The sequence below is a fragment of the Pan paniscus genome, chromosome 19 (genome assembly GCF_029289425.2).
Source record: "Pan paniscus chromosome 19, NHGRI_mPanPan1-v2.0_pri, whole genome shotgun sequence".
In the NCBI taxonomy this organism is placed as follows: domain Eukaryota; kingdom Metazoa; phylum Chordata; class Mammalia; order Primates; family Hominidae; genus Pan; species Pan paniscus.
Window position 1 is genome coordinate 75927228 of NC_073268.2, and position 14910 is coordinate 75942137.

A 14910-nucleotide genomic window follows, 5' to 3' on the forward strand; every position below is an offset into this window, starting at 1 on the left:
CGTGAGAGGCACACCCATTATCACTTGTACTGGCACAGTTCAAATCCATGTTGTTCAAGCGTCCACTATATACTACATTATAAAATTTGTTCTAGTATTTCTATACCTGATAAACTTTTAGAATTTATCTAAGAGTTATATAAAATATATATAAATATTAGATTGGTAATATATAGTTATATATAAATATTAGATTGGTAAATGTCATATGTCGTACTTTTTTTAATTTAAAATTTTACTTTTATTTATTTGGCAAATAAAAATTGTGTGTGTGTATATGTATGTATGCATTTATTTATTTATATATTTATTTACTGAGACAGGGCCTTGCTGTGTTGCCCAGGCTGGAGTGCAATGGCGCCATCTCAGCTCATTGCAGCTTCAACCTCCTGGGCTCAAGTGATCCTCCCGTATGTCTTACTTTTAGATTAAAATACTGTGCTCTGGCTGGGCCTGGTGGCCATCCCTGTAATCTCAGCACTTTGGGTGGCCAAGGCAGGCAGATCACTTGAGGCCAGGAGTTCGAGATCAGCCTGGTCAACATGGTGAAACCCTGCCTCTACTAAAAATACACAGATTAGCCGGGCGTGGTGGCGCATACCTGTCATCTCAGCTACTGGGGATGCTGAGGCATGAGAATTGCTTGAACCCAGGAAGTAGGGGTTGCAGTGAACCAAGACCCGCCACCGCTCTCCAGCCTGGGCTACAGAGCGAGACTACATCTCAACAACAACAAGAAAATATTATGTTCTTAGAGAACTCATTTCATTTTCTGAGTTATTATAATGCTAACTAAAGTAAGGTCAGACATTTCTTAATATAAACCAAGCCTTATTATAGTGAACGTATCAGGCTGTATGATCGTATATGGCAATTTTACTTTCAGTTGTTCCAGTTATTCTTTTTGTGGTTTGCTTAAGTTTATTTTACAAAATTCTTTGGACAGCATGTTAAGTGGCAGATGGATTCTAATCCACACAATTTTTTTTGTGTGCCTAAATTTTTTTTTTTTTGCTTTTTTTTTTGAGACAGTCTTGCTCTGTCGCCCGGGCTAAAGTGTGGTAGCACGATCTCGGCTCACTGCAACCTCCGTCTCCCAGGTTCAAGCAATTCTCCTGCCTCAGCCTCCCCAGTAGCTGGGATTACAGGCACCCGCCACCATGCTCAGCTGATTTTTTTGTATTTTTAGTAGAGACGGGATTTCTCCATGTTGGGCAGGCTGGTCTCGAACTCCTGACTTCAGGTGATCCACCAGGCGTGAGCCACCTCACCCAGCCCTGTATGCCTAAATTTATTCAGGCATCCGTAGGAATAATTCATTGGTTAAAGATTTCTTTTACCATTTGAGGTTTTTTGTTTTTAACTCATTGGGATTTGTTATGTTCCTGTAATTTTTTCCCACTAACAATTTCTTAGGAAATTAAAGATTATGGAACAGATCACTTACAAATCTTAACTCATTAAAATGAGCATGAATACCATACCCTCGGGAGAAGCAGAGTTTTGAAACACAGTTAAGTGTTAGCAATTGTGTTTTGCTTTAAAAGAATTATAAAGGAAATACCATCATGTTGAATTTGTTGAATATGAAAGACAGGAAAAATTGTCATGTTTCCTGTTGCTCTTTTATAAACACTGGAAACAAATTTATTATACTAGTTGCATATGCTTTATAAATTTGATGACATTAGTCTTTTGATGAAAAAATGTTAGAATAACAGAAGATACTTGGAACATGCTAGAAAAGGGACTTTGTATGTAAATTTGTCTTTTTTTCTTAATATTATACTTTTGTTCTTCAAAAATTATTTACATTGCTGGATTAACCTTAAGGCCAACAAATGAAAACCAGTATCTCAGCTGGCCGTGATAACTGCCTCCTCCAAATTTCTGTAGTATATATTGTCTGTAGTGCTTATTAGGCCTGGCTTTACACATGCTTTAAATTAGTTAATTTGGCTGGTATGGTGGCTTTCTTCCCCAAATAATATTTAGGATCCTAAAAAATATTAAATATACCTTAAATGTATTAGCATCATAGTAATCAGCATTAAGTTTTGCACATAGGGCTGGGCATGGTGGCTCACTCCTATAATCCTAGCACTATGGGAGGCCGAGGTAGGTGGATTTGAGACCAGCCTGGCCAACATGGTGAAACCCCATCTCTACTAAAAATACAAAAAATTAGCTGGGCATGGTGGCTCACACCTGTATTCTCAGTGACTTGGGAGGCTGAGGTAGGAGAATCACTTCAACCCGGGAGGCAGAGGTTGCAGTGAGCCAAGATTGCACCTCTGCACTTCAGCCCGTGCAACACAGCGAGACTCCATCTCAAAAAAAAATTAATTAATTTTTTTGAAAAAGTTTTGCATGTAGTATAGGAATGTCAATAAATACTGATTAATAGGTCAAATGTTTGCTCTTCTTTCCTTCTTTGTAACTGTCTCGTTATATTAAAAATACAGCACACACTAAGTTATGTTTAAATTTGTTAATATTGTTCTCAACATTTACAAGGACAGTCTTCAACAAATGGTGCTGGGGACTGGGTGTAGTGGCTCACACCTGTAATCCCAGCACTTTGGGAGGCCAAGGCAGGTGGATCACCTGAGGTCAGGAGCTCGAGACCAGCCGGACCAACATGGTGAAACCCCATCTCTACTGAAAATATAAAACTTAGCTGGGCATGGTGGTGGGTGCCTGTAATCACTGCTACTCGGGATGCTGAGGCAGGAGAATCGCTTGAACCCAGGAGGTGGAGGTTGCAGTGAGCTGAGATCACACCATTGCACTCCAGCCTGGGTGACAGAGCAACTCTCCATCTCAAAGAAGAAAAAACAAGGGGGATGCTGTAAAAACTGAATATCCACATGCAAAAGAATGAAGTTGGACCCTTACCTTACACCATATATAAGAATTAATTCACCGGGCGCGGTGGCTCACGCCTGTAATCCCAGCACTTTGGGAGGCCAAGGCAGGCAGAGCATGAGGTCAGAAGTTCAAGACCAGCCTGGCCAAGATAGTGAAATGCTGTCTGTACTAAAAATACACACAAAAAAAATTAGCTGGGCATGGTGACAGGCCCCTGTAGTCCCGGCTACTTGGGAGCCTGAGGCAGGCGGCTCACTTGAGGTCAGGTGTTCAAGACCAGCCTGGCCAACGTGGTGAAAGTTCATCTCTACCAAAAATACAAAAATTATCCGGGTGTAGTGGCACAGGTCTGTAATCCCAGCTACTCAGGAGGCTGAGGTGGGAGAATTGCTTGAACCCGGGAGGCAGAGGTTGCAGTGAGCCAAGATTGTGCCACTGCACTTCAGCCTGGGCAACAGGGTGAGACTCTGTCTCCAAAAAAATATAAATAAATAAATAAAATGAAAACTTTTTTTTTTTTTTTTTTAAAGACAGAGTTTCGCTCTTGTTGCCCAGGGTGGAGTGCAATGGCACAATCTCACTCACTGCAACCTCCGCCTCCCAGGTTCAAGTGATTCTGACTCAGCCTCCTGAGTAGCTAGGATTACAAGCATGCGCCACCATGCCCAGCTAATTTTTTTGTATTTTTAGTAGAGACAGGGTTTCTCGATTAAAAAGATAGATTTTTTAAATTCCTGCTCTCCAGATTTTTATCATTAAACTTACATTTCTTAATATAAAAGCACCGTGCTGCAGATTTGCTTGTGAGTTCACTTGACAAAATGTTTTTTCCCCACCTCACCTGACAAAACTTTTTAAAAGTACAAATTCAGAATTTTTGTCTTTGAATAAATCTTTGAATGAATCTTTGAATAAAATTAGCACTCCAAGAAGATGCTGTGTTATCAGTTGGTTTGCATATTTTGTGCATATTAAACTCTTCTCTAGTTTAAGAAGGATTTAAGGGTAATAAATTTGTATGTAGTAGATGGTTTGGAGGAGAGCTTTCTGAATTATTGCTTGACTGTACATACCACTTATTTTGCAGTAAGGAAGCCAGTCATTCTCTCTCCTTAATTAAACTTAGGCTGACAGTTTTCAGTGTTCCACAAGTTATGTTTTGTTTTGAATATAAACAAATGTAAAGAATTTTGTATCTTATACAAATATATATTTGAATTTTATAGAGAATCATAAAATTGTAAGGATTATGAAATGATGAGACTTCAGTATCTAATTTGAGATAAATAAATGTCTGTGTCTAGGGTATAATGTGTTTTGGGACACCTGCCTGGATGACTAAATTCCCTTGTTATTTATTTGCATAATAAGAGAGTACTGACTCATGATTCCCATTGTTTCTTGCTAATATGGGAAAACACTAGGAGAATTAAACTAACAGTAAATATAGTCAACTACGTATAAGACAGTATACAGCCCTTGATTTCATTTCAGTCCATTATGTTACTTCCTTCTTAACTTTTAGGAAATTTGTCATGAGCTTCAATCACATGATTGCTTTCAGAACTGTTGAACATTTGACTTAACATTTGAACTTAGGAGAAGTTCATGTTTTGAGTAAGATGTTACACTTTCTGTCCTACTTTTTTCTATGGAAGATTTTCCAAAGGTGCAGAGAATTATAAAATGAATTTAATATACTCTCACTCAAGTTCAGCTAGTATTAACTAATAGTTTATATTGTTGTATCTATACCCTTTCTCATTCTCTTCTCAATTATCTTGAAGCTGATCCCAGATATCATAATACACATCATCTGTAAATATATCAGCCTTGGGGCCTAAAATGCATTATCACACCTAAAAGAAACTGTAGTAGTCTCTTAAAATTCATTATCCAATTAGTGTTCAAATTTTTCTGATTACGTTTATTTCTTTTTTTTTTTTTTCTGAGGTGGGGTCTTGCACTGTCACCCAGGCTGGAGTGCAATGGCGCAATCTCATTTCACTGCAACCTCCTCTCGTATTCCCACGATTCTCCTGCCTCAGCCTCCTGAGTAGCTGGGATTATAGGCGCACAACACCATACCCGGCTAATTTTTTGTATTTTTAGTAGACATGGGGTTTCACAATGTTGGTCAGACTGGTCTCAAACTCCTGACCTAGTGATCCGCCTGCCTCAGTCTCCCAAAGTGCTGGGATTTTATTTCTTTTCAAATTTATGCTGAAGAAACTGTTAAATAATTTCCCATGGTCTGAATTTTACTGACTAAATTCTAATTAGTATAATTTAAGCATGTTGCTCTGTTCCTTGTGTTTCCTGTGAGTTGATAAATTGTGTTTTTTTTTTTTGTAAATAGGAATACACTTCATAGCCTTGTGTATTTCTATCACGAGATACAATGTCTGTTTGTCCTTCCTTTTTGTGATATTAGCACCATGGATGATTTTTTATTATATATGTCCATTATTTTATTAGAGGTTATAAAATATTAGTATCCCAGTTACATTACACTTTTTTTTTTTTTTTGAATTATTAACTGGAGACAGGGTCTCACTCTGTCACCAGGCTGGAGTGCAGTGGCACAATCACAGCTCACTGCAGCCTTGACCTCCCAGGCTTAAACAATCCTCCCACCTCAGCCTCCTGAATAGCTGGGACTAAAGGCACAAGCTACCATGCCAAGCTAATTTTTTGTAGAGGCAGGGTTTTGCTGTGTTGCCCAGGCCGGTTTTAAACTGCTGGGATTACAGGCATGAGCCACCGTACTGGGTCTGAAATAATACTTTGATGAAGGAAAACTTTTCCTTGTCACTAATTTAGTTACCCTGAGATATAGTTTATATCAGAAAAAGATAAATACTTGATCTTTATTATACCAGTTTTTAAAATAATAAGTTGGTTCTCTAGCATCCTCCAAAGTTGGCCAACATTACAGTGTTTTTTGGTTTTTTTGGTTTTTTTTTTTTTTTTGAGACAGAGTCTCACCTGTCACCCAAGCTGGAGTGTAGTAGCATGATCACAGCTCATGGCAGCCTTGACCTCCTGGGCCCAGGTGATCCTCCTACCTCAGCCTCCCAAGTAACTGGGACCACAAGTGCATAATTTTTTGTAGAGACAGCCTCATTATGTTGCCCAGGCTGTTCTTGAGCTCATGTACATAAGCAATACACCTGCCTCAGCCTCCCAAAGTTCTGGGATGATAGGTGCGAGCCATGACGTCTGACCAACTTTTCTTATTTAGCAATATATATGATTTGGTTTTTGCCTATATCCATGTATATATGTCTCTCCTGCCTTCTCTGTCTGTTTTTTGACTAAATGTAGGCTTAATCTTTTGGCGGTTAAGTATTCTTTTTCTCTTTTTTCTTTTTTTTGGAGATAGAGTCTTGCTTTGTCACCCATAAGCTTGCTGCAACCTCTACCTCCCGGGTTCAAGCAATTCTCATGCCTCAGCCTCCCAGGTAGCTGGGACTACAGTCACGCACCACCATGCCCAGCTAATTTTTTGTATTTTAGTAGAGTTGGGGTTTCGCCATGTTGCCGAGGCTGGTCTCAAACTCCTGAGCTCAGGCAGTTCACCCACCTCGGCCTCCCAAAGTGCTGGGATTCCAGGCGTGAGCCACTGTGCCTGGACTTTTTTTCAAAATTCTTGTTTCAAGTATGGATAATGTAGTTACACGTGGAAATTGTTGGTTCCACCCATTGTGAATACAAAATATTTGAATTTGATTTGGTCCCTTGGGAATTCTTTTCAGAGCATTTGGAGGCAGAACCATAAGACAGAGCAAACTGAAATGCTTAACATTGCTTTTTAAGAACAAGCAGAGCTTGGCTGGGCGTGGTGGCTCACACCTGTAATCCCAGCACTTTGGGAGGCCGAGGCGGGTGAATCACCTAAAGTCAGGAGTTCGAGACCAGCCTGGCCAACATAGTGAAACTCTGACTCTACTAAAAATACAAAAATTAGCCAGACGTGGTGGCACACACCTGTAGTCCCAGCTAGTAGGGAGGCTGAGGCAGGAGAATTGCTTGAACTTGGGAGGCAGAGGTTGTGGTGAGCCGAGATCGTGCCATTGCACTCCAGCCTTCGTGACAGAGTGAGACTTCATCTCAAAAAAAAAAAGAAAAAGAAAACTTATTCATCCTAATGTTTAGTGTTCAAAGGGCTTTCTGACTACAATTTGTTAAAAGTTTTAACTCAACAGAAGAAAAGTTGTATTTAAATTAAAGCAACTTCTGAAGTTCCAGAGGATTTCCTAGAGAATTTTTATCTAACACATATACTGGTGAATTCTTTTTTTTTTTTTTTTTTGAGACAGAGTCTTGCTCTGTTGCCAGGCTGGAGTGCAGTGGTGCGATCTCAGCTCCCTGCAACCTCCGCCTCCCAGGTTCAAGCAATTTTCCTGCCTCAGCCTCCAGAGTATCTGGGACTGCAAGTGCGTGCCACCACACTCAGATAATTTTTGTATTTTTAGTAGAGATGGGGTTTCACCCTATTGGCCAGGATGGTCTCGATCTCTTGACCTCGGGATCCACCCGCCTCGCCCTCCCAAAGTGCTGGGATTACAGGCGTGATCCACCGTGCCCAGCCACTGGTGAATTCTTATTACCAGATCATTTAGATATCAGAAGCGGTGGGGGGGGGCAAATGATAAAAATAACAGAGTCTAAGTAGAGATTCTAGAGAACTAAAATTTACTTAGTGTCTACAATGAGCCAGGTGTTGTCTCAAGATTTTTTTTTTTTTTTTTTTCATAGACAGGAATCTCAGAATGTTGCCCAGGCTGGCCTCAAACTCCTGGGCTCAGGTGATCTTCCTGCCTCAGCATCCTGAGTAGCTATGGCTACAGGTGCGTGCCACTGTGCCTGGCTTGTCTTAAGGGTTTTATGTGATGCTTGCCAAGCATCAGATAGGTCAGAATTAGAGCCAGGATTCAAACTTTTATTATTTTGATTATGTAGTGTATGCTTTCCCCCAATATATTGCATCTCAAAATGCTTCTGGTGATATAGAAGAGTATGGGTTTGATCTATTAAGTGTCACTGTTGATAACAGAACCTCATTGTAAGTATTTTGGTTTTTCACCTAGGGTATCGGTACAGCAATCGGAGAGCTGCCTCCGTATTTCATGGCCAGAGCAGCTCGCCTCTCAGGTGCTGAACCAGATGATGAAGAGTATCAGGAATTTGAAGAGATGCTGGAACATGCAGAGTCTGCACAAGTAAGAACAGTGGGGATAGAAAATAGAACACTTTACTTCTTCCTAAAGAGGCTATTAAGGTAAAATTGTTAGTAGTTACTCTGAAGAAGAAAACTGCTAAAGTAAAAAAAAAAAAAGAAGAAAGAAAAATATTGCTTGAGATAGAATATTTAGAAAGGTCAAAATATAAAAGATAATCTTGATCTTAGAATAGAAAAATGCAATAAGACAACTCTTAATACACTAAAACACCTTGTCAGAAACCAGGGTAAATTAATGTTGCCAATGATGTTAAGGAGCTGAAACTTACTTTCTCCATTATTTGTTTAGAGGTATTACCAAGCAGACTGCTGCTTTGAGTCCAAAATAATAGAACTTCTGAATTAATTGTTAAACATAACATCAAAGGCCAGATGTGGTGGCTCACTCCTGTAATCCCAGCACTTTGAGAACCCGAGGCAGGAGGATTGCATAAGCGCAGGAGTTTGAGGCTGCAAGTGAGCTATGATCATCCCACTGTACTCTGGCCTAAGCAACAGGCCCTCTCTCTAAAAAAAAAAAAAAAAAAAAAAAAGAAAGAAAGAAATCTTATTTTATGGCTATATCTATAGTGGCCCTTTCCTCCCTTGAAAGCAGCTTCATTCTGTATTCCACATAGTGTGCAGAGCTGCTGAAATGTTTGCTAGGGAAATACATGAATTATATCAAATTCTTAAGTAGTTACTAAAACTTTAAACTAGTAAGCAATATGTAGTAGTATATATGACAATAGTAATAGTAGAACTTTTTCTTTCTTTGCTTCTTTCTTCCTTTTTTTTTGTTTTGTTTTGTTTGTTTGTTTTTGATTCAGGGTCTCACTCTGTCACTCAGGCTGGAGTGCAGTGATATAAACATAGCTTACTACAGCTTCAAACTCTTATATAAACATAGCTTACTGCAGCTTCAAACTCTTAGGCTCCAGCCGGGGGTGGTAGCTCATGCCTGTAATCCCAGCACTTTGAGAGGCCGAGGTGGGCAGATCACTTGAACCTAGGAGTTTGAGATCAGCCTGGGCAATAGTGAGACCTTGTCTCTACAAAAAAAAATTTTTTTTTTTTTTTTGAGATGGAGTCTTGCTCTGTCGCCAAGGCTGGCGTGCAGTGGCCTGATCTCGGCTCACTACAAGCTCCACCTTCTGGGTTCACGCCATTGTCCTGCCTCAGCCTCCCGAGTAGCTGGGACTACAGGCGCCCGCCACCACGCCTGGCTAATATTTTGTATTTTGTTTAGTAGAGACGGGGTTTCACCATGTTAGCCAGGATGGTCTCGATCTCCTGACCTCACAATCCGCCTGCCTTGGCCTCCCAAAGTGCTGGGATTACAGGCGTGAGCCACCATGCCCGGCCTACAAAAAATTTTTTAAAAAGCTTAGCTGGGCCTAGTGGCGCATGCTTGTAGTCCTAGCTACTTGGGAGGCTGAGTTGGGAGGATCACTTGAGCCTGGGAGGCAAAGATTGCAGTGAGCCCTGATTGTGCCACTGCACTCCAGCCTGGGTGACAGAATGGGAGTATCTCAAAAAACACAAAGTTATTCCCCAGCCTCAATCTCTCAAGTAGCTGGGACTACAGGTATATACCACTATGGCCAGCTAATTTTTATTTGCTGTAGAGACAGGGTCCCACTATGTTGCCCAGGCTGGCCTCAAACTCCTGGGCTCAAGTGATCCTCCCACCCTGGCCTCCCAAAATGCTGGGATTACAGGCGTGAGCCACCACACCTGGCCTGAACTTTCTTTTTGAATAATATTTAACAGTTCAAACTATTCAGCAGTTCAGACTTGCCTTTGCCTCAGTCAGATTAATGAATGCCCTGGAGTATTCTAGACAATGTCCTCAAGATGAGCAAGGTAAACTTTCAAAACAGAAAAATATTAAATGCTAGGCCTAGGCAAGCAATAACATAATTGGTTGAGGCTTTTTGACCTAATCACAATCTGTGTATCAGCCTCTATCTCAGTTATCTCAACAGAGTGTTTTGTTTTCAGGAAAATTCCTAAAAACCTTGTTGAAAGATTGAATCTCCATCTTCAAGTCAGATAGGCTTTTTAAAAATGCATTATTACCGAGAACTTTGGGAGGCTGAAACAGGAGGATTGCTTGAGGCCAGAAATTCAAGACCAGCCTGGGCAACATGGCAAGATCTCATCTCTACAAAAAATGAAAAATTAGCTGTATAGGGTGGTGCATTCCTGTAGTCCCTGCTACTTGGGAGGCTAAAGCAGGAGCATTGCTTGAGCCCAGAAGGTGGAGGCTGCAGTGAGCTGCATTTGCACTACTGTACTCTACCCTGGGCAACAGAGCAAGACCCCACCTAAAAAAAAACAAGAAGCATTATGAAATAAAATTCAACCAAGTATGGTTATAGTTTTTAATTAAATACAAAACTTTCAAATATGAATTTAGAATAGCCAAATATAAACCAAATGAAATAAAGAGCCATGAACATCTGCTCTTTGTGGAAAGAGCAAATTGCCCTGGTATCTGCTTTGCCTTATCTGCCAACCAAATATTATGCCCCTCATGACATCATAATGCTTATATTAATGCTAATAATTATTACAAATATAAACTTTTAAAATTATTTTTAACATTTTAAAAATCCAGTATCTAATATGACCCTTGTGTTAACTCTGAGGGAGTTTGGAAAAGTACCATTCTTCTAACTTTATAGAAAACAGTAGATTTAGTTGTTACTTCCCAAATTTCACATACTTATAGGTAGAACAAAAACTCAGAATGCCAGTATTACTGGTATATTCCGATTACTGAAACCAGTCTGTCCACAGAAGCAGATGGGTGAGACTTGTGACAACTGATAGTTCTTTGAGTTATGGCACTAACTAATGTATGTCATTTAACATCTCTAAAATTCTTTTTTTATCTATATGAAATCAGCAAGTTGAAGTGGAATAAATATAAGGTGGCTTGCAGCTATACATTTTTTTGCTATGACTTGGATTCCAAATGGGTATGAGAGTTGTTCTCTCATAAGTCAACTAATGTACTATGATTATTTCTCCTTTTGTTTTTAAACCTTTTTTTCTTAGAATTAACATTTTCAAATTTGCATAGTCTTTACATCTCTGGCTTGCCTTCTCTCCCCTCCAACAGCCCTGTAAAAACATTTCATGATACCACTTTCCACTCAGTAACACAAATAAAATTATATCAATTCCATTTTTTTCCATGAAGTCATCTCTCTGGAGCCCTCCATGCTCCCACTCCATTCTGGACTTGCTGTTCAGTTGCCCTTCTGCACAGTTGCTTCTGTCTTGGTTTAGATTTCTTGTCTTCCTCTTTCTTAATTTACACCTTCATTTTGCTTGAACATATTCTGCTGTAGCTTTCTGTGAAAGGGTGAGTAAATGGAAAATGTGATACCATACATTCTAAACTAGCATGTTCTTCATTCACAATTAATTAACTGAATATAGGATTGTGGGTTGAAAATCACTTTTTATACTTAGAATTTGGAAGGCATTGTTCAATTGTCTTCAAGTTTCTGTAATTGGTATCCAGAGGACCGATGCCCTTCTGAGTCCTCTTTATAAGCAGTCTACTTTTTTTTTTTTTTCCTCTCTAGAAGCTTTTAGGTTCATTATCTGAGGTACAGTCTTTTTAAAATGTATTCTGAGCTTGGCACAGTGGCTCACGCCTGTAATCCCAGCACTTTGGGAGGCCGAGGTGGGTGGATCACCTACGGTCAGGAGTTCAAGACCAGCCTGGCCAACATGGTGAAACCCCATCTCTACTAAAAATATAAACAAATTAGCTGGGTGTGGTCGTATGCGCCTGTAGTCCCAGCTGCTTGGGAGGCTGAGACAGGAGAATCGCGTGAACCCTGGAGACAGAGGTTGCGGTGAGCCAAGATCATGCCACTGCACTCCAGCCTGGGCGACACAGCAAGACTCCGTCTCAAAACAAAACAAAACAAAACAAAAAAACCAAGTGTACTCTGATAGGTGCTCAGAAAACTTGTTCCTTAGTTTGGGGAAATGTTCTTGTATTTTTTATGTGAATTTTCCCTCTTTAGTCTCTGTTCTTGCTTCCTGGAATTCTAGTTGCTTCAATGTTAGGCCTCCTATGCCCATCCTTTTAATTTTTTAAACCTTTTTGCTTCTAATATTTATCTCATTTTACTATCTATGAGATTTCCCAAGTTTATCTTCTAAGTCTTATATCGAAATGTTTTTCTGCTGTTAACATATTTATTTTCAAAAAGCAATTTGTATGTATTTTTCAGGCATCGTCTTTTCTGTTTGTTCAATTTGGAGTTCGAGGCTTTCCTCAAAGCCTGATAATCCTTATTTGTATGTTTATATAAGAATAAGGCACTTAAGGCCAGGCGCAGTGGCTCAGCCTGTAATCCCAGCACTTTGGGAGGCAGAGGCAGGCGGATCATGAGGTCAGGAGATTGAGACCATCCTGGCTAACACAGTGAAACCCCATCTCTACTAAAAATACAAAAAAAAATTAGCTGGGCATGGTAGCGGGCGCCTGTAGTCCCAGCTACTTGGGAGGCTGAGGCAGGAGAATGGTGTGAACCTGGGAGGTGGAGCTTGCAGTGAGCCGAGATCGCACCACTGCACTCCAGCCTGGGTGAGAGCGAGACTCTGTCTCAAAAAAAAAAAAAAAAGAATAAGGCACTTAAAAGCTAAGTGGAAGCTATGTGCGTACAGGCCAGGTGTAGTGATGGTGAGGCTTCCCTATTGTACAGTCAAGTGGCATCCAGGCTTAATATTTACTGAGAACCTCCATGTATCAGTGTCTATTGATCTTTTCTTGGTGATAGTTCAGTTTCTCCATGATGGATCCTTCAATTTCTTGCCTAGGCAATGCAGACAGTCCCTAACTTACAGTGGTTTGACTTATGATTGTTCACCTTTACAATGGTATGAAATTGATACACATTCAGTACAAACCATAGGTCGAATTTTGGATTTTGATCTTTTCCCCAGCTAGCGATATGTGGTACCATACTCTCACACAATGCCAAGTAGCAGCAGTGAGCCACAGCTCCCAGTCAGCCAGGTGATCGTGAGGGTAAACGTCCATACTCTGCAGTGTACTGTAATTTTGCCCAACTATAGGCTAATGTAAGTCTTCTGAGCATGTCTAAGGGAGGCTAGGCTAAGCTATGATGTTTGGTAGGTTAGATGTATTCAATGCATTTTTGATTTACGATATATTCAGTACGAAGGGGTTAAGACACGTCACCCGTTGTAAGTCAAGGAACATCTGTATCAGCCTTGCTGCTGACACTCTAAAGCTAGACTGGGGAAGAGTGGTTAGAGATCTCCATTTAGTATGTGGACTGTTGCTCAACTCACTTTCTGTTCTATCTGTGAATACCTACACAAACACAAGCACAAGTATGTCCTGAGCCCAGAACATTCACTTTTGTCTAGAGACTATGTCTCCTACTGATATGGGAGAGAGACTTGCCTGGCTGTGCTGAGTAGGGATGGGACCTGGGAGTCTTTTGCATTCTCCTTGTTTTCAGCCCTATGCCAGCCTCTTCTGGCAGTTCTGCTGAAGAGCTCTTTTGGAGTTTTGTGGGGCAAAGTATTTTGCTTCTCTTACATATCCCTCACCTGTACGCTCTCAGGTATAATCTTTTCTTCTGTTTGTCCTGTCCTCATTTATTAATGCTAACTTCATCAAAGATTGAGTTCTCATTTCTGTTTTCTATGTTTTGGGGTTATTTTTAGAACAAAGAGTATTCCAGTTGTGTATTACTGAGTAACAAATCACCCCAATATTTAGTGGTTTAAACTAAGAAAAGTCATTCGTATTGCTCACAGAGTGCAGTGAGTGCCTTGTTTCTGTGTGATATCTCTCAAGGATCCCATCCATAGCACACCCTACGTTGGCTAGAATATCAGAGTAGAAGACTTATTTCATTCTTTGCAGGGTTTTGATTTTAGAATTTTAAAGAATGAATTTCATAAGCTTATTGCCATCTAAAAGCTCAGTTCCTAAAACTAAGATCTTCTAGAATTTGATGAAGAATTCTTTATTTTATCCATGTAATTTGAGCTCTTGAAGACTTTGACCATTTCTTTTCTCAGTCTTTATCTATCTACTGTTGGAGTAATAATCTTTTTCTTTCATCTCTTATGTCCCTGATTAGTTACTTTTTGAGGGGATCTTCTCTAATACCACTTTTTCTTTGAGTCGTGGAAACCAGAATGCACACAATACTTCTGTTGGTTATGAGGTTTGGCTATTTTCATCCTGTAAAGCCAATAATTAAAATCACTATTTTAAGATAAACTGTACATTTCTCAGTACCTAATTTCATATTTGCTTATTTATATTGAAAAATCAAGTGAGCAAAATGTACACACATACTATTTCATGTTCTTTGTTAGAAATCATATACTGTTGCCTGGTGCAGTGGCTCACGCCTGTAATTCCAGCACTTTGGGAGACCAAGGTGGGCGGATCACTTGAGGTCAGGAGTTCGAGACCAGCCTGGCCAATGTGGTGAAACCCCATCTCTACCAAAAATACAGAAAATTAGCTGGGCATGGTAGTAGTACGGTGCTTACCATATCATACTGTAGCAATATTTTCATCCAGGTTAATGCAATAAAAAGTGAAGAACTAGTTTTTTTCTCATATATTGGATTTTTCATGTTGTTTGTTTGTTTGTTTTTGTTTTTTGTTTTTTGTTTTTTTTTGAGACAGAGTTTCACTCTTGTTGTCCAGGCTGGAATGTAGTGGCGCCATCTCAGCTGACTGCAACCTCTGCCTCCTGGGTTAAAGCAACTCTCTTGCCTCAGCCTCCCAA

The 14910-nt window shown here is 40.0% G+C and overlaps 1 protein-coding gene across 1 annotated transcript in view; it reads left to right on the forward strand.

Annotated features, from left to right (window-relative positions):
• VMP1 (vacuole membrane protein 1) overlaps window positions 1–14910 on the forward strand; it is a 133878-nt gene that overhangs the window by 57737 nt on the left and 61231 nt on the right. The window contains exon 7 of the mRNA XM_034942599.3: window positions 7965–8096. Within this exon, the coding sequence (XP_034798490.1) occupies window positions 7965–8096 (132 nt within the window). The remainder of the gene's footprint in view (window positions 1–7964; window positions 8097–14910) is intronic.